Source organism: Natator depressus, chromosome 6, assembly GCF_965152275.1.
Source record: "Natator depressus isolate rNatDep1 chromosome 6, rNatDep2.hap1, whole genome shotgun sequence".
NCBI lineage: Eukaryota > Metazoa > Chordata > Testudines > Cheloniidae > Natator > Natator depressus.
The window spans coordinates 23,168,058-23,187,423 of NC_134239.1; the positions used below are offsets into that span (position 1 = coordinate 23,168,058).

General features: G+C 44.1%; 1 protein-coding gene across 7 annotated transcripts in view; it reads left to right on the forward strand.

The window, feature by feature from the left end:
- The window catches only part of TSPAN4 (tetraspanin 4), a 652,187-nt gene that overhangs the window by 283,717 nt on the left and 349,104 nt on the right, over nt 1–19,366 (forward strand). For 6 of the 7 annotated variants that reach the window (XM_074954795.1, XM_074954794.1, XM_074954797.1 and 3 more), the window contains one exon: nt 16,521–16,568. In XM_074954795.1, the coding sequence (XP_074810896.1) occupies nt 16,521–16,568 (48 nt within the window). Of the gene's footprint in view, nt 1–12,208; nt 12,293–16,520; nt 16,569–19,366 lie in introns of all 7 variants that reach the window. The other variant, XM_074954800.1, reaches the window with a different exon arrangement.

The following is a 19,366-nucleotide window of genomic DNA, read 5'->3' on the forward strand; positions in this document are numbered from 1 at the left end:
AGCTAGTGTGAATCAGTGTAGGTTTGTTGACTTCAGTGGAGCTGCACCACTTTATACCAATTGTGAATTTCGCTCTGTGAGTCTCTCTTGTGGTTGGTCCATTTTGAGAAAATCTATGTGTAGTTCCTGGTACATTTAGAAGACACTTATCATGGTAGAAGGAATGAATGGTGGAAATGTACACATGAACCTTGGGGTTGAAGAGGAGTTAAAGGAGTGCATTGCTGATATCATCCATCAAATATCACACAGCATTCTGAGCTGCTGTGAATGCCACATGGAACTAACCCAGCTGGGAGCTATTCCATCCCTTTCTGGTAGCTGAAGCATGCATTCCTGTCCTAGAAGGCATTCATTCCTGTCTTGCTCTGTGTCCCAGAGGACATATGCTTTTGATCCTTCACAGTCAGAGCCTCCTGGTACTGTGTCTTTGTTGCAAGTTTTATTACTTGTTTTCTGTTTTTGTCATTTTGTTTATGATTTTACAGTTATTTAGCCATAGATCTTGCTGCCTGCTAATGTAATCAGCTTGCCTTATTCATGTAGACCAGCTGAGGCATGAATTAATGCAGATACAGATAGGGACTTGTTGAATGATGTTGTAATGTGAATGGTTTCCGCTAATTGGCACCTGTTTCTCTTCCATTTCATTTTCTCCTAGTGAACATGGTAATGGACTCTCCCTGAAGGTGTTGGAGGAAAATTAAACAGCATGTGCTTCCCTCCCCTACAACCTAGTGTGAAAACAGTGGCTCTGTTGTCTTCCTTTTTGTGCATGCTCAACTCCCATTAGCATTAATGAGAGTGAGGCACTGCCCATGCTTGTGTGGACACGTGTTCAGCGTACAATGTACCCCTTAGCCCCTGGGTGTTGCGAGTCCTTATCTTTCATTTCCATATTGCTGGGGTTGAGTGAAAAGTCATTTTAGAATCAAATCCACTCCTCCTCTCATGGGTGTTTTCTGTCTCTCACGTCTCTCTGGATGAACACTGATTTACAATGAGACAGCCCTGAACTAACAAAGGAGATGCTTTGGGAATTTCTGCCCTCTGAGAAGGAGGAATAGACTTCTCATCCCCCACATCACTCAGCCTGCCCTTTCCAGGTTTTAGCTCTGATGTCTGCAAAGTTAGTATGGTAAAAATCAACTACCCTAAAAACTCCATAGTGTCTCCATGTAACAAAACCATCAGCCAGGATTGGATCTTACCTCCCTAATTTATGAAAACTTGCAGGTTGTGGATAGTTCAGAGCATTCTACATTTAGTGAGGCTTTCATAAGTTAGATGGAAGTAAGAACAGATAATCAATTATTTAACTTAATGCTACATAATTCCATTGAGGGATGCTAATGACCTCCTAAACCATGAGAGCCTCCTGATTCAGGGACCATATCACTGACAGTCCCTAGACACAGATTTAAAATCCTAACTCTGAACTTCCTTTTGGTTGTGGATTGAAGCCCAAACTCTTCTGTTGTAACATGACTTTCTGTGTGAGAATGCCTCTATTTTTTAGTTACTCTTGCAGCTGGTCTCTGTATCCCCAGTGGCTGAGGTCAGAGTGGTATGTTACAGTCATTTGTGGTATGTTTTAGGCCCCTGGTTTCTCCCATGCCCTCCTTCTGTGACCTTGGCTTGCCTAGATTGGTGGATTTTTTTTCTCTTCAGAAGACAGAGCCTGTATAATCTGAAGCACTTACATGAGAGGAAAGTGATCAGGAACAGTCAGCATGGATTCACCAAGGGAAGGTCATGCCTGACTAATCTAATCGCCTTTTATGATGAGATTACTGGTTCTGTGGATGAAGGGAAAGCAGTGGATGTATTGTTTCTTGACTTTAGCAAAGCTTTTGACACGGTCTCCCACAGTATTCTTGTCAGCAAGTTAAGGAAGTATGGGCTGGATGAATGCACTATAAGGTGGGTAGAAAGCTGGCTAGATTGTCGGGCTCAATGGGTAGTGATCAATGGCTCCATGTCTAGTTGGCAGCCGGTGTCAAGTGGAGTGCCCCAGGGGTCGGTCCTGGGGCCGGTTTTGTTCAATATCTTCATAAATGATCTGGAGGATGGTGTGGATTGCACTCTCAGCAAATTTGCGGATGATACGCTGGAGGGGAGGGATAGGATACAGAAGGACCTAGACAAATTGGAGGATTGGGCCAAAAGAAATCTGATGAGGTTCAATAAGGATAAGTGCAGGGTCCTGCACTTAGGATGGAAGAATCCAATGCACCGCTACAGACTAGGGACCGAATGGCTAGGCAGCAGTTCTGCGGAAAAGGACCTAGGGGTGACAGTGGACGAGAAGCTGGATATGAGTCAGCAGTGTGCCCTTGTTGCCAAGAAGGCCAATGGCATTTTGGGATGTATAAGTAGGGGCATAGCGAGCAGATCGAGGGACGTGATCGTTCCCCTCTATTCGACACTGATGAGGCCTCATCTGGAGTACTGTGTCCAGTTTTGGGCCCCACACTACAAGAAGGATGTGGATAAATTGGAGAGAGTCCAGCGAAGGGCAACAAAAATGATTAGGGGTCTAGAGCACATGACTTATGAGGAGAGGCTGAGGGAGCTGGGATTGTTTAGTCTGCAGAAGAGAAGAATGAGGGGGGATTTGATAGCTGCTTTCAACTACCTGAAAGGGGGTTCCAAAGAGGATGGCTCTAGACTGTTCTCAATGGTAGCAGATGACAGAACGAGGAGTAATGGTCTCAAGTTGCAATGGGGGAGGTTTAGATTGGATATTAGGAAAAACTTTTTCACTAAGAGGGTGGTGAAACACTGGAATGCGTTACCTAGGGAGGTGGTAGAATCTCCTTCCTTAGAGGTTTTTAAGGTCAGGCTTGACAAAGCCCTGGCTGGGATGATTTAACTGGGAATTGGTCCTGCTTCGAGCAGGGGGTTGGACTAGATGACCTTCTGGGGTCCCTTCCAACCCTGATATTCTATGATGATTCTATGATCAGGCAGTACATGTTCCTTCTAATATTAAGGCACAAATCCAAATTACAGCTACAGGTTACACAATGTGCTGTTTATTTAAGGAAGAGAAGAAAGGAACAAAGAAAATTATTTACTCTATGTTCTTGTGGGTACCTGTGTGGGGAATAGTACTGCTATGGGTCAAGGAACATAAGTGACAAAGGTTAAATGGTGGTAGCTGTAATTTCACATGCAAATCCACTTCTGCCTTTTCCTTGGTCCTTTCCCTACATCCTGGTTCATAGCAGGCTGTCCTCGAAAGAGCAGTGTCCTCTAGTGTCCCAAAACATCTGTGTCACTTCTCTCAACGGGGTTGGTCTCTTTTGTTCTTTTGCCCCCACATCATTTAGTGTTGGTCTCACAGAGTATTGTCTCCAATACGTGTTATGAAAGCGTATCTGAACGTGTTTCTTCTACTCTTTTGGAGAGTGTGCCTTAGGGAAATCGTACAGTTTCTCCCTATAGTGGCCTCATAGCAGATTTCATGAGATTATGAATATTTTCAGACAATGATAATTTATATATTTAGGTGTATCCAGCTGGGACAGTTACCTTAACATGTGAAGAGGATATATCTCTCTAGCAAAATACATGAGAGGCAGATTGTTCATAAAATGCATGTCAGTTGCCCTTCATGGATCCATTATGGAGTGTTGCCAACTTTCATGATTTCATTGCAAGTCTTGCAATATTGGATAAGTTACTTAAAGCCCCAGCTCATGGAGTTAAATGATTACATGAGAATTTCAGCTTTTATTAAAATGTAGATTTCTGACCTTTGTGGTTGCAGAGAAAAGCTTGAAAAGGTGATCCAAGTGACACCTAAAGGCTCAGAAACCCAGAAAGCAAATAAAAATAAACCCAAATTTATTCTTTTTAAAAATAATCCCATGGTTTTTAAGACAGATTCCATGGTTGGGGGTGGGGGTGCTGATTTATGGCTTTTAATGTTTGTGGTTGACAAAACTACTTATGATCAACTGTTTAGTAAGTACAAACATTGTATTGTTACCTATCAGCTCTGTGTTCTTGGGGAACCAGGGCACAGTACCCAGCTTGTCTGACTCACAGAAGACGTCTCTCCCACCCCTCCTCTGCTTGAACCAAAGCTGATCAGAAGAAAGACTTTCAAAAAGCAATGAAAAGGCAGTGGAAGGCACACTGAAACCCCTCTGGACAAGGGTGACAGGATTAAGGAAACTCCCCAGCCTTATTTGCATCAAAGATGGGACAGGGAGGCATCTCCATTAGCATACAGAATGGAGAACAGAAATGCCAAGGCAAGAACTGCACTGAACTCTGGGACCAGGAAAGCACTGCACTATGGGGAATCTCTGCTCCAGATGTTAATGAACCCACACCTGCACACACCCAGCTCAGTAGTTATCAGACTAATTCTAGTAATAAATCCTTTATTGGTATCCAAAATACTGAAGCTGCCTAATTGCATTTTGAGCTCCCCTGAATGAGCAGTTCCTATTGTCTAGCCTGAACAAAGCAACTTTGATATACGCCCTTGAGCCATCATCAGTTTACCTATAAACAAATCTAGTGTTCTCCCTTGAACCATTGTTCTTTCCCTACAAAAATCCCTACCCATGCTCAAGAAAGTGTTCTGATGCCTGGATCCAAAATCTGCATCAGTTCCATTGGGACTTCATCTTCTCCTGACTGATCGTGGTGGGGGCTCTGCCTGTCTCCAGCACTCCGGACCCTCAGCTACCACCACCACCTGGGAACCCCGATCAATTCAAGCTTCATGGAGTGGTGAGAACCCAGCTCTCTCTCTCGGTACAGCCTTCTGACCCTGACTTGTGTGATCAGTTATAGTTTTCTAAACCTGACTTTTATAATCAAATTTAAGTTAGATTTAATATAACTGTTTTGTTTGTTTGGCTCCCCTTGTATGGTTATTACCTGGCAATAAATAACTGTAATGGTTAAGCTGGTTATTTCTATTCTCTTCCTCCCCCTACCCCTGTGGGTGTTTTCTGGCTTCCCTATTCGCTCTGCAGCAACGGTCCTCGTACCTAAGCTAAAGATCCCTGCAGCGCCCAAAACTCCTGTGGGGTTTGCTCATCCAGTGGGTTACTACCCGAACAGTTGTAATGTGAATGTGGGGATAGGGACATGCTGAACCTGGGGCATATGAGGGTGACAGCTTGGAGGTGCTGATTAACCCGGTCCTCTCAGACGCGCTCTGTTAATGTGTGTGTGTGTGTTCGTCTGATTCTGGGGCTGAAAGAACCCAGCCCTAGGGAACACAGCTCCTGCAGGATAGCTCCACTGGGAGGGAACTTGCAGAAGGGAGAAGTAGAGCTCCGTATGAGGATACAAGTGACACAAGCAGTACATTGATAGAATTACAGATACCGCCCCCCCCGAAGAGTAAACCTCATGAATCACTGTACCCCAAAGTAACAGGCAAATCTGGTAATTGGTAGAGGAACGCAGGCAGCACCTGACCCTAATCATGTGGTACTTGTTGAGTATTTGCTGTGGATTGGGGAAACTGAGGCACAGACCTGAACAAACGGTCTCTTCCTTTTTCAGACTAAGCTCCTTTAGCAAGGTCTCTCTCTCATGGAATATTTGGTAATGTCCTGTAACTTTTAAGTTAAGAATTGTGCTTAGAATAACTGTAGGACCATGCAATAAGGAATTAAGAATTGTGCCTTTAAAAGTAAAGATTTTAGCTCAATACTGTGACTGCGTGAAAGGGCTTTTGGTAGGGATCGTTAGTGAGATAAGGGAAGTAGAGATGCTGAAAAAAACAACAACTGTAAAACCCGCCTTGGCTGGTGGCTTGAGACAGGAGAAAACCAACTGGTTAGAGAGATGGATAATGAAGAAAGGGAAATGCCTCTGGGAAAGGCGGTGCTCTAAGGGAACCAACTCCAGGAAACAGCCCCAGGATCGGCGCTGCCAGACCTTGGCACTCTACTGGTGGCACCAAGCAGAGGCTGGAGTCCCCCAGATGAACCTGAGCCTGGCTGGCCATCAGGAAGGGTTCATCTGTCTTGTTGGGAGTGGGGAGCATTGTGTGTATGGCATGTACATTCTGTTCTGGTGATTGTTGATAGCTGAAGATTGAGTGGGGTATTGCTGTGTGAGGCTCTTTTGCTGGTGGGAGACCCCGTAAACCTGCAAAAGATCAAGCCCTGAGTCCACGGGGAAAGGGTGTTTGCTCTGAGTCCACAGAGGAGTAGATCCCGGAGTCCACGGAGGAGTAAAGTTAGGTGCCTTTTGCCTGGAGTCCTACGAACTGGGAAAGGGCGGGGGTGCCTAAATTAAGAGGGTTACGCCTTGAGCCCTAGGAACTGGCTAAAGGTGGGTGCCCCTAGAGTGGGTGAGTAACACAGAATTTTGTGCAGATAACAAAGGTACTGGATAGTACCCAACCAGGTATGGGGGGACCTGATTCAGTTTGTGCATGAGCAAGGGCATAGAGGAAAACAGGATACTTTAAATAGGGTTAACGATACAGGGTGGTGGCCAGGCATGAAAGCGGATATAGATCAGTGGTGTGATAATTATCTGCAGTGTGCCATGGTTAATACTGATCGCCAGGTTAAAAAAAAATGCATTGGCGCACCAAAGAATAGAGGATCCCTGGTCCTGGCTTCAGACACATTACATAGGACGTTTACCCACCACCAATAGAGGGAATAAATACTGCCTGGTAATAATAGATCCCTTCTCCAAATGGGTGGAAGCCATCCCCACTAAAACCAACATTGCCTCGGTCACTGCTAGGCAGTTCTTTAACGAAGTTTTCTCAAGAATGGGAATTCCCAGAGTAATTGATTCAGATTTGGGATCCCATTTTGTGGGAGGTGTTATGCAAGAACTATGTAAGTCTTTAGGCCTTAAGCAACGTTTCCACGTAGCTGGGCACCCTGAGTCCTCTGGACAAGTTGAACGAACCGATCGCACACTATAGGGAGCTTTGAAAAAACAAGTAAATTGCTCAGGGAGGGATTGGAATGAAAAACTACCAACCATCTTAATGGCTCTAAGAGGCTCTAAGGCGATACATGGGTACACTCCCTTTGAAGTTATGACCGGAAGGCAAATGCGCATGCCTGAAAGTTGGTGGTTGGGAGTGGAACTGCCTAGTGCCTGGGAAAGGAAGGGGGTAACAGATGAATGGGAACAAACCTTAGTAGAGACGATAGCTGCTCTACACAAGTAAGTGGCAGCACAGCTCGGCATAGTACAGCAAAACATGGACAAAAAACGAGGCTGGGGAAAACCTCCTTGGATATGGGAATTAGGCCAACCAGTAACATACAGAAGGTTTTCAGCAAAGGAGCACTCTTTGACACACACACCTACTTTATTGTGAATCGGGCCAGCCCCAGTGTTTATCAGGTAGAAATCCTGAATGGGAAAAATGGGAAACCTTGGCGGAAATGGTTTCATTCCACAGAGTTCGAAGAGTGGAAGGGTAAACCACCTGACCCACAAGGAATAGTATAACTGTCTTCTCCATCCTGCCAGCCACCCTTCTTGGCTCGCAAGAAAGAACGGCTTCGGGCCGTTGGAAAATATGCATCCGGTGGGATTGTCAGTGCCTACCCAGATGTTGAGGCAGGAAAAGGCCAGAGAAATCCTCGACTTATTATGGCCACCCTCACGTAGGTCACTGCTTCATGTTCACCCTGCAATATTGGTCCCAGATTCTCCCAGTATATACGGTGTGTGAGTGAGTTTGTTCTCTCTTCTCTGCCCCCTCACAGGTCCCGAACACAAGCCATGACATCCCACTGTTGCACCAGCACCCTGCTTTTCATAAGTGTCTGGAGTCTGATGCTATCCAGGCTCTATGCTGAATCTGTGATCCCTCTGAACCTCTGGAAGTGCTTGCCAGCTGGAGCCCAGGAAGTAAAATTGCTGTGCCACATGAATGCATTCTAGGGGAATGGGAGCAACCCCCTGGCCCTGCAGTGTCGCTACTAGTCCTATGCTGTTGGCAACTCCTCGGGTTGCCCCTGGGAAAGCGTTGCCAATTGCACGCAGAGTGCCATCGGGGAGTCATTCAAGTCATGTTATGAAACTAAGACCACACTAGACTCCGTCCCGTTCTTCTGTAAGCCGTTGTGGTCTCGAAAGGGATGTACACCATCAAACGGAACCAGTGACAGCCTCCTGGGTGGCGGAAGGTGCAGGATAGTCCTGCTTTCCTCCGCTGTTTGGGGAGCAACCATGCCCCTAAGTGTCATCATTGTCATAGGAACCCAGATGCCTCTGTTACCCGCAGATGAACTGTAGCTGTCTCTGATCATGCCAGCAGGCAAGAATATCACACAGTTCCTTGTAAACTGGGAACCACTGAACTGGACTTTAGCTGGACACAACCTGATTCAGCAAGGTTCCCCAGACTGGGTAGTTCCACTAAAGGGCACACATTGTGACAAGCTCATGCCAACAATTTGATTTAAATTCTGTAGGCATGTTGCCATTTTGGAGGGATTCCATGAGCCTGGATTGTACAGAATGGAATTGGGCCAACAGGAAAAAACAGTTTTCAATTTTGACCCTCTGATCACATACCTCACTCCCCTCTGACGTTTAAGAGCCCCAATTTCAGGACCCCATGTGTTGTAATTGGCTCCACAAGAACATTTGGTTCTCCAACCTCAGACTTCTCTGAAGGAGGTTCAAATCCACTTAGAAGGCATGTATATTTCTCACATTGCACCTATATGCACTCCCTTGATTGGAACTAGTCATAAGAGTTGGGATGAATGGGTAAGAATGTGGCAAGGGGCCAACCATGTCAATAGAGTAAAAAGGGAATTAAGTGATTGGATTGCATCTGTAGGAACAGGAATCTCTTTAGTTGATGCCGCAAACATAGAAGTTCTAGCTAATAAACTATCATATGCCACCAAAAATATAGGAAAGATGGGAATGCCATTAACAGCATTTTTGAAACAGTTAAGTGAGGAACAGCAGTTAATAAGTAAGGTATTTCCTTGGTGGGAAAGACTCATAGAAAAAGATGAAGAGTTAATGATGTCTGGTGTTCAGTCCCTCCAGAATAATTTCTCATTTGACCTCAGCATGTGAGCAAACTCAGGCTCTCACCCAGAACGTAATCATGGGAATGATTTGGCAAGCCATAGCAGGACAAAAAGAAAAGGAGGACTTGTGGCACCTTAGAGACTAACCAATTTATTTGAGCATAAGCTTTCGTGAGCTACAGCTCAGTATGCATCCGATGAAGTGAGCTGTAGCTCACGAAAGCTTATGCTCAAATAAATTGGTTAGTCTCTAAGGTGCCACAAGTACTCCTTTTCTTTTTGCGAATACAGACTAACACGGCTGCTACTCTGAAACATAGCAGGACAAATTCCCATGGAGGCAATCAACTTGATTCGGCCTCATATAACGGAGGAAGAATTAGTCCTCCAGCCCTGGTAGAAACTAGTTAATGCTTCATATGATCAACATCACCAAAACTTGCAGTTATTCCTGATAACTGTGGCAGGCAAAGAAATCAAAGTAATCCACCTAGTAGTCCCACTGGGCATGTAAAATGGTTTAGGAGAAAAGAAGGTTTGGGCTATATCTGTGAAGACCAAGCATTGGAGGAACATGATGAATACTTCTTCCCACAACCTGGGAATAAGTCTCACTGCTCCTTCGATGTTATCCAGGAAGAGGGGTCTGTTATTGTCTATGTTGATGAAGCAGGTGTATGTGTAAGAACAATGAGAACAAAAAGAACCCCATCCAATTCTCTGGGATGATGGCTTTTCCCCTCCCCTCACCCCCTGGCTGGTATCAGAGAAGAACCCAGCTAGCCAAATGCGAACAGCTCAGCGCCAATGGACCCCCCCACCACCACGTGGCTAACTGCGGGGAGGATTTCTTTTCAGCCACAGGCAAACAGCCCAGTAGGAACGGGCACCTCTTAATGTCCCCTTAATTAAATTCCCCTATTTCAACCAGGTTACCATGAACGATATCAATCTCCTGAGGATAACACAGAGAGATAAAGAACGGATGTTGCTTGAATGCCAGGCTTTGTCATGCCGTAATACCAGATTACTTGCTACTAGCATGGCGTGGTAAAGTGTCCTATCATGGAGGATGGAATAAGGCTGCTCTCCCCAGAAACCTTCTGCAAAGGCTTTTAGAGTACCTCCAGGAGAGCTTCATGGAGATGTCCCTGGAGGATTTCCGCTCCATCCCCAGACACGTTAACAGAGTTATCCAGTAGCTGTCCTGGCCACGAGTGCATCCTAAGTCCTCAGGGCTACTTAATCATTAAAAAACGCTTGCTTTTATAACATGTATTATATTTTAAAAGGTACACTCACCAGAGGTCCCTTCTCTGGCTTGGTTGGGTTGGGAGGGTATTTCAGTCAGTGATAAAAAGACCCTGGCTGTCGGGGAGAATGGTGTGCTATGTGCTCTCCTCAAGCTTGTCCTCCTCCTCCTCATCTTCCCCGTCTGCAAAATCCTGAGGCATGGCGGAGAGTACCCCATCATTGGAGTCCACAGACAGGGGTGGAGTAGTGGTGGCGGCCCCCCCCTAAAATTGCACGCAGCTCAAGAAGCAGCATGTCCGGGGCTCTGTCCCGGAGCAGCCGTTTGATTCTTTGGTTTTCTGGTACGCTTGTCTGAGCTCCTTAAGTTTCACGCGGCACTGTGTTGCGTCCCTGCTGTAGCCTCTGTCCCTCATGGCCTTTGAGATTTTTTGAAATGTTTTGGCATTTTGTCTTTTGGAACGTAATTCTGATAGCACTGATTCCTCTCCCCATACAGCGATCAGATCCAGTACTTCATGTTCGGTCCATGATGGAGCTCTTTTTTGATTCTGGGAGTGCATGGTCACCTGTGCTGATGAGCTCTGCATGGTCACCTGTCCTGATGATTTCCTGGCCAAACAGGAAATGAGATTCAAAAGTTCCCGGGGCTTTTCCTGTACACCTGGCCAGTGCATCCGAGTTCAGAATGCTGTCCAGAGTAGTCACAATGGTGCACTGTGGGATAGCTCCCGCAGGCCAATACCTTCGAATTGCGTCCACACTAACCCTCATTCGAAACAGCAATGTCGATTTCAGCGCTAATCCCCTCATTGGGGAGGAGTACAGAAATCGGTTTTTAGAGCCCGTTTTTGTCGAAAAAATGGCTTCACTGTGTGGACGGGTGCAGAGTTAATTCGATTTAATGCTGTTAAATCCGACATAAACTCGTAGTGTAGACCAGGCCTTAGCCTCATCTGCATCAAAGATGGGGCAGGGAGGAAACTCCATTAGCATAGAGAATGGAGAACAGAGATTCCAAGGCAAGAATCGCACTGAACTCTGGGACCAGCAAGGCAGGAAAGCATTGCATGATGGGGGATTTCTGCTTCAGATGTTAATGAACCCATGCCTGCACACACCCAGCTCAGTAGTTATCAGACCAATTCTAGTAATAAATCCTTTATTGGTATCCAAAATACTGAAGCTGCCTAATTGCATTGTGAGCTTGGGAGTGCTGATTAACCCAGTTCTCTCAGACACGCTCTGTTAATGTGTGCGTGTGTTCATCTGATTCTGGGGCTGGAAGAACCCAGCCCTAGGGAACACGGGTCCTGCAGGATAGCTCCACTGGGAGAGAACTTGCAGAAGGGAGAAGTAGAGTGCCGTATGAGAACACAAGTGACACAAACAGTACATTGATAGAATTATAGAACATCCCACCCACCACCCCCCGAAGAGTAACCCTAATAAATGAGTCTGTCCCAAAGTAATGGGCAAATCTGGTAACAGTATCCACCTGTTGACCATAAACTCTGTGGGGGCAGGAACTGTCTCTTATTATACTGGTTTGCGTGTACAGCACCTAACACAATACGGTCCCAATACTTGATAAGAAAATGTAGGGGATCGGCAAAGCAAGTAAGCAGTGGCTATAATAATCCCATCCACTCTTTTTTTTATTACTTGTATATGCAGCACCAAGCAAGAGTGGGGCCTGGATTGGGGCCTCTAGACACCATCAGAATACATCTACTAACTAGCAGTGTTTAATAAATAACTATGCAGGTAATTTTAAAATGCAGATTTGTAATGTAAAGTCGCCTGTAACTGCATCTTTTGGGTACATCAATGCAACTGCAGCTTCCACATCGTGGAAGGTGCTTTCTTCACGGATGAGCTGTAAAACTAGAATTTTTCAGAAGTATCAGACTTAATCTGTTTACCTTTCACTTTGTCCTCAGAATGTTGTTGCTGTATTTATACTGACTGAAGAATGGGTCCTGTCTATTACAAATTCATGGGCTGGCGGAATTGTGACATCAGAGGTAGCTTCCTTCCTACTCCCATTTTTTCTTCTCTACCAGCAACCTGTAAAGAGATCATAGATGATTGGCATCATAGTTATAGGACCTAACGTTTTGTCCTTGCTCAGGATTGTTTTCAAATGTTTGAGGGTATACTGGGCTTTGAATTCTAAATCCAAAGATAAGATCTTACTGCACCTCTATAGGCATTGGCAATCTTTGAGTGTAGTGAGTCAAAATTGTTGCAGCAATGGAAGAATATTTCAGTGGAAATGTAATTTATTTCTGGCAGGTTTGAGGATATTATAATACAGGTATGTGTTTTTAAACAAGGACTTGCCCTTTCCTAAACATCTTCTCCTATTTGATTATTAAATAAAGTGTCTAATGTTGAATTTGCAATTAGGTCGAAATGGTGAATTTGAATAACAATAGCTCCATGCTATTACAGATGCAATTCTGAGAGTCTTACTGAAAGATACACAGGGAAGAGACTCAGGGTGTTGTGAGAAAGTTCCTCCTCTGCTTTGGTGGGTCCTGCGCTTATTGGCGGATTTGCTCGCCTCAGAGGTTCACGGCAGCCCTCAGTTTGGCCACTTTTGTGGCTCAAATCTGCCGTTCACTCAGTTAGCCTCATCACTGGCCAGCATGGGGAAAAGGAAGAAGAACAATTCCCGCAGTCTCTGCTGATCCACTAGTGGATTGGGGAACAAGCCAGAAACCTTCCCCTCTGGTGGTACCCACAGTCCAGGTCAACTCCTCCAGTATCAAGTAGGGAGTTGGGGGAATGGAGGGATGGGTGGGGACCTGGGCCCACCCTCTACTCCGGGTTCCAGCCCAGGGTCCTGTGGATTTCAGCTGTCTACAGTGGCTCCTGTAACAGCTGTGTGACAGCTACAACTCCCTGGGCTACTTCCCCATGGCCTCCTCCCAACACCTTCTTTATTCTCACCACAGGACCTTCCTCCTGATGTCTGATAATGCTTGTACTTCTCAGTCTTCCAGTAGTACACCTTCTCGCTCTCAGCTTCTTGCACTTCTTGCTCCCAGCTCCTCGCACGCACACCACAAACTGAATTGAGCTCCTTTTTAAACCCAGGTGCCCCGATTAGCCTGCCTGTCTTAATTGATTCTGGCAGCTTCTTGATTGGCTGCAGGTGTTCTAATCAGCCTGTCTGCCTTAATTGTTTCCAGAAAGTTCCTGATTGTTCTGAAACCTTCCCTGTTACCTTACCCAGGGAAAAGGGACCTACTTAACTTGGGGCTAATATATCTGCCTTCTATCACTGTCCTGTATCCACTGACTCCCTTGCCGCCTTTGAGGAACAGTGGGCGCTGTCCGGGGTTCTCTGCTTGGTGTCCCCGTCTGGTTCCCTTTGTTTGACCCTTTGACCACACTCCTGTACCTGTTATTTCATTAGTTGTCCCCCATATTTATTTGGTGTCCAGGTCCTGTGGATCCCCCTCTTAGGCTGGGGGAAAAGCCCGCCCACTTCCCGGATCCCAATAGGATCACTCTCCTGTAGCCATCTGGCCCGACCCTGTCACAGTGTCTGTTATTACAGTTGAATTACAATTGCTTCTAGAGGCCCCAGTCAAGATCAGGGCCATATTCTGTGAAGTGCTGTACATGGATCTAGGAGTACTAGTGGCACCTTAGAGACTAACCAATTTATTTGAGCAGAAGCTTTTGTGAGCTACAGCTCACTTAGCTTATGCTCAAATAAATTGGTTAGTCTCTAAGCTGCCACTAGTACTCCCTTTCTTTTTGCGAATACAGACTAACACGGCTGCTACTCTGATACATGGATCTAGTAAGAGCTAATCCCTTCTCTAACAAACAAAGGTGTGATAAAGGAAGTGCTATTATTTTTATTTTACAGGTGAGGAAGTGGGGCAAAGAAAGATGAGGCAAGTAGCTTGCTCAGGCGGACACACAAAGCCCGTGCTGGAGCCAGGAATTGAACTGAGATTGCCTGAGTCCCAGTCCTGTGCCTTAACACCAAACCATCTTTCCTTCCTTGAATAAGAAAAGCTTTTATTCACACAGAAATTACATCAAAAATAATACAGGCATAGGGGAAATGATTGGCCATATAAATGGCATTTTGGGTGAATAGTCTCCGTTTTTAAATTAGCTTCTGTGTGTAAGAGAGGCTGTGAAATGTTCCAGTGGATTGACGTTCAATTTAGTTTCTCAGTTAAAAGTCTGTTACCTAAAAGTTTGCAACACTCCCATGTTTCTCCTCACAGCTTGCGCAGTGTGGCACAGACAAGTTAGGGTGATGTCTTTAAATGTCAGAATCTGCTTGTGTATGTGTGTGTGAAACTCTGCAATATGATAATATATATTATACAATATGACAATATATTTCCTTGATTGCCATCAGTCTTTAAGATGAACTTATGGCTGTCAAGAGAGATTTGCACTTATACAAATGCCTGAAACCTGAAGAGAAGGCTTTACCAGTATTCAGTTGGAAAACTTATTGCATCTTTTTGGATGTGGCAGGGCTGATTTTAGCACGTGCTTTGGAGTGCCCTGTGTTGCTTGACGAATTGTGTACTGGGAGTTATTTCATGCAGTCCTTTATTTCTCTCATTTTTATGAGTGAATTTTAATGCTCATGGAAACAGAGAACTGTTATCATTGGCTACCGATAACAGTGATGCTCTAGACTGTGTGTGCACGATCTGTTTAGGAACTCTATCTCTGCAGTAACTGAGCACCATGCAAACATCAATGAATGAATCGTCATAACACCTGTGTGCAGTTGGGAAGTCGTGTTATTTCTATTTTAGAATGGGGAACTGAGCTGCACTGTTTTAACAGCTTTAACCAGCTTAACACACATTAAAGGCACACTGCCTTGTCTATACTGGGATGTTAACACGTATTAGTTAATATCTTCCAAGTCCTAGATAAGGACAGAGAATCAAAGTGATTTGTCCAAGATCAGTCATGAAGTCTGTGCCAGGCCAAGGAATTGAACCCAGATCTCCTGTGTTCCAATTTAATTCCTTAAACACAAGCCGATCCTTCCTCAGTGCTAGCGTGCTGCATCACCTGTTATTTCAGTCCCAAGCAGAAGCTGTCAATTGTACCAAGCTGTGTAATGGCATTTTGTGATATGTGGAAATGTCTACTGGGTCCACTAAGTGAATTTTCCCTTGTGACCAAAGACAGTAATTTGAATCCAGGCTGCTAGAGATAAAAGGACAGTACACCAACTCCACACACAAATTACACTCCTTAGTGTTCTTTAAAGTGACACTTTCAGTCTGTCAAGTAGCTCAAGTCCAAATTTTGGCCTTCCCTCTGCTCCAGAGGGTAGAATCTGATGGGGAAAAAAAAATCTTAATTTTTAAATGTATTTTTATTGCTGTTGGTTTTTAAAACTCACTATAGTTGCCAAGAAATTAAGAATAAAACAGTGTCCTCTGTTTAGGCAGCACAAGTATAAAGACACAGAAGTTAACAGAAAACATCTGCTATATAAAAAAAAGATTCTTTGCCAAGCATAAAAGGTCAAAACTGGTAAGGAAATGTCTTTTGCTCTCACATATTTGAAAGTAATAAAAGAATAAAAACAGAATAGTGAAAACAAACTGAAAAGTGATTAATGTCCAATTAATATTTAATCAATAGAGTTATTTTTCCAATAGCAAACAGGTGAATGTGAGTTCTTTCTTTATGGTGTGTGGATGTGTGTGGTAGGAAAAATGTTATGAGAGGAACATGAAAATGAATGGATTCAGGGTGATGAATGACAAAGGCTCAGAGTTATCAATCTTCTCATGGTGCCACAGTCATTTTTGGGTAGCCTCTCTGTTCGTGGGGCAGCATGACACCACTGCTATATTATTCCTAAGTTATATGAGTGCTGATGCAAGTCAACATGGCAGTTACGGTATACAGTGAAGGACATAATCATGGTTGCTCTCAAAATGGAGGCTGAAATATAGCACACTCAGATATAGCCCCCAAACTGTCACAATTTGCTCAAGTCCCATTGACTTTGTAAACAAGGTTAAACGCATGTATTCGTTGGTAGTAGCTGGCCCTATATGGGTTAAATAACCTTGAAGTGATATTTCTTTTGCATCTGTGGAGTTTGCAGTCACTTCGTGGGCACGCTTTTCTTATCTAGCGTATGTATGTATGATTTCTGCGCTCTCACAGCTTTCTCGTATTTTAACTTCAGATTGTGGATAATGTTTTTTTTTCTCTCTTTCCCCTCCTCACCAGGTTTTCCTGGGAAACATCATAAGACCTAAACAAGCAACAGAAGTGAAGGTGAGTGTCTTCTCTCTTCATTGATGGCATATTCTCTCTAGTTTCTGTCTTGTTTTTAGGACTGCTTTTCTCATCAATACTGGTCTGAGTTAATGCACTGTGTATATTGTGATAGACCAGTGTGATGTAAAGGCTGCCTTGTAAGGCATTTAAAGGGGTAACATGGCATCTGAAAGTATGCATCTCCCACATACTAGGAACTGCAAGTACCATGGAATCTAGTCCCTTACCAGAGCATAAGTGGATTGTTTAAATTCATCAGGAATTTATAACTGTTAAAAAGAAATCTGTGCACTAGGCATGACTGTCCAATGAATAGCTGTCTGCAAAAGATGCAGTGGTTGAGCTAGGGTACAGACGTGGGGACCCGCATGAAAGACCCCCTAAGCTTATTTCTACCAGCTTAGATTAAAACCTCCCCAGGCACAAATTCTCCCTTGTACCTTGGGTTTAAGTACTGCTGCCACCACCAAGTGATTTAACAAAGAACAAGGGAAAAGGACCACTTGGAGTTCCTCTTCCCCCAGCAATCCCCCCACGCCCTTATACCCCCTTTCCTGGGGAGGCTTGAGAATAATATCCTAACCAATTGGTTACAAAATGATCAAAGACCCAAACCCCTGGGTCTTGGAACAATGGAAAGATCAGTCAGGTTCTTAAAAGAGGGATTTTATTTAAAAAAAAAAAAAAGAAAGAAAGGTAAAAATCATCTCTGTAAAATCAGGATGGAAAATACTTTACAGGGTATTCAGATTCAAAACACAGAGGATTCCCCTCTAGGCCAAACCTTAAAGTTACAGAAAACAGGAATAAACCTCCCTCTTAGCACAGGGGAAATTCACAAGAAAAACAAAAGATAAACTAATCTGCCTTGCCTGGCTTACCTATACTGGTTGCAATATTGGAGACTTGGATTGGGATGGGTTAGAGAAGATGGGGATTTCTGTCTGGCCCCTCTCAGTTCCAAGAGAGAATCCCCATACAAACAAAGAGTAAAAGAAAAACCCTTCCCTCCCCCCCCCCCCCAAGATTTGAAAGTATCTCCTTTCCCCATTTGTCCTGTTGGTCAGGTGCTAACCCAGTTATCTGAGCTTCTTAACCCCTTACAGGTAAGGAGGAATTCTAGGCTACCCTTAGCTGTATGATTATGACATTGCTATTAGCGTTCTATTAAACTGCTATATGGAACTATAGGAGGAGCATAAGAAAGGGAGTTATGGAACAAACTGAGGCCAGTTAGAACAAAAATGTGATTATCTTACTTCAAATGTAAAACTGAATGATTTCTGGCTAAGACAGAGAGAGAATGTCTCCAGCTGTTCTGGGTAACTTTCCAACATCTTTCCTTGGGTACTTTTCTTCTTTGGTTACTTAATACCTTCTCACATACTGCTCATATCTGAAGCCACATAGGAGATGTTGGTCACTTACCATGATTTAAGACACTAATGTGGGGAGACTGGAAGCATCAGCTCTGGCATTAACTTCTTCCATCAACCTAATGTGCAAAAGCTCAAAGCCTCTCCTCAAACCCAGGCCTCCGAATACAACAGTTTGTGTTTCCAGTTCAGGTATGAATTCACTGGAGCGTTTGCAGTAGGTTAATAGAAGCTGAGTGACAGCTGTCAATAAGTTCTACAGCACAAGACTGCAACATCATTTCAAGGTTCTGTTTAGTATGGACCCTGTCAAGGTTAGTCACTAATGCAAAAGGGTATGTTGCCAAAATCAAAGATTGCTCTCTTTTCCACCTTTCAGTTTATCCACTGTGACCGAATGCACCCCTGTATTCACATCCTACACACTATTGTTATAATATTCATACACAATATGCCTTGTGAGGTACCATTTAAAAACTAATATCTCATTGGTCAATAATATCATGGTGAAATGTGTGTAGCAACATTATATATAAAGTTATAAACATAAGCTAAAATTAGGTCTGAAATGTGTTTACCAGACAAGTCTGGGTAAACCAGTTTCTAATAGACAAAGGACAAGCTGATGCCTCTAGCCAGGCATCATCAAAGTTAATGGACAATCACCTATCAAATGACCATTCTTTGGCAAGAAACGGGCAGAAACAAACAGATCTGCATCTTAGCAAACAACAGCATGGAACCTTTTTCACCACTGGACTTCTTGTCTCTGTCCTCACAGTGGAAATGAACTTTACTTAGGGGTAACCCTCAGGAAAATACATTTGAAAGGGCGAATGAATGATAAACATGAAGGGCAAAACACTGCAAGTTATCTCTTCCTATCCATCTCTCTCTCTTTCACCAAAGAAGACAAAAAGAAACAGCTGTTGGATTTGGGAGCACATCTTGGCTTGAGAGTTTGGTCAGCAGTGTTACTGGGAACATGTGGTAAGGGACTTCACCTTGAACCAAGTCTAATTTGTTTAAGTTTTAGTACTAGGAAGCATTTTATCTTTATTTCTTTTGTAACCATTTCTGACTTTAATGCCTTATACTTGTGCTCACTTAAAATCTATCTTCTTGTAGTTAAATAAACTTACTTTATTCTTTAATCAAAAGCAGTGCTCTGAACTATGTGGGCAACTCCATTTAAGGTACCAAACAGTTGTATATTGATCCCCTTAGAGGGACAACAAACCTAATATATCTGGACTGTCCAGGAGAGGGCTGGACAGTGCAGAAAATACTTGTTGACAGAAAATCTGGATCTGGGAGTGTGTTCCGGTCACAAGTGGTAACCAAGGCTGGTGGAAGCCAGAGTGTCTGTGTGGCTGCATGCAGCAGCTAAACACAGACACTCAGGGTGTGACCAGTCTG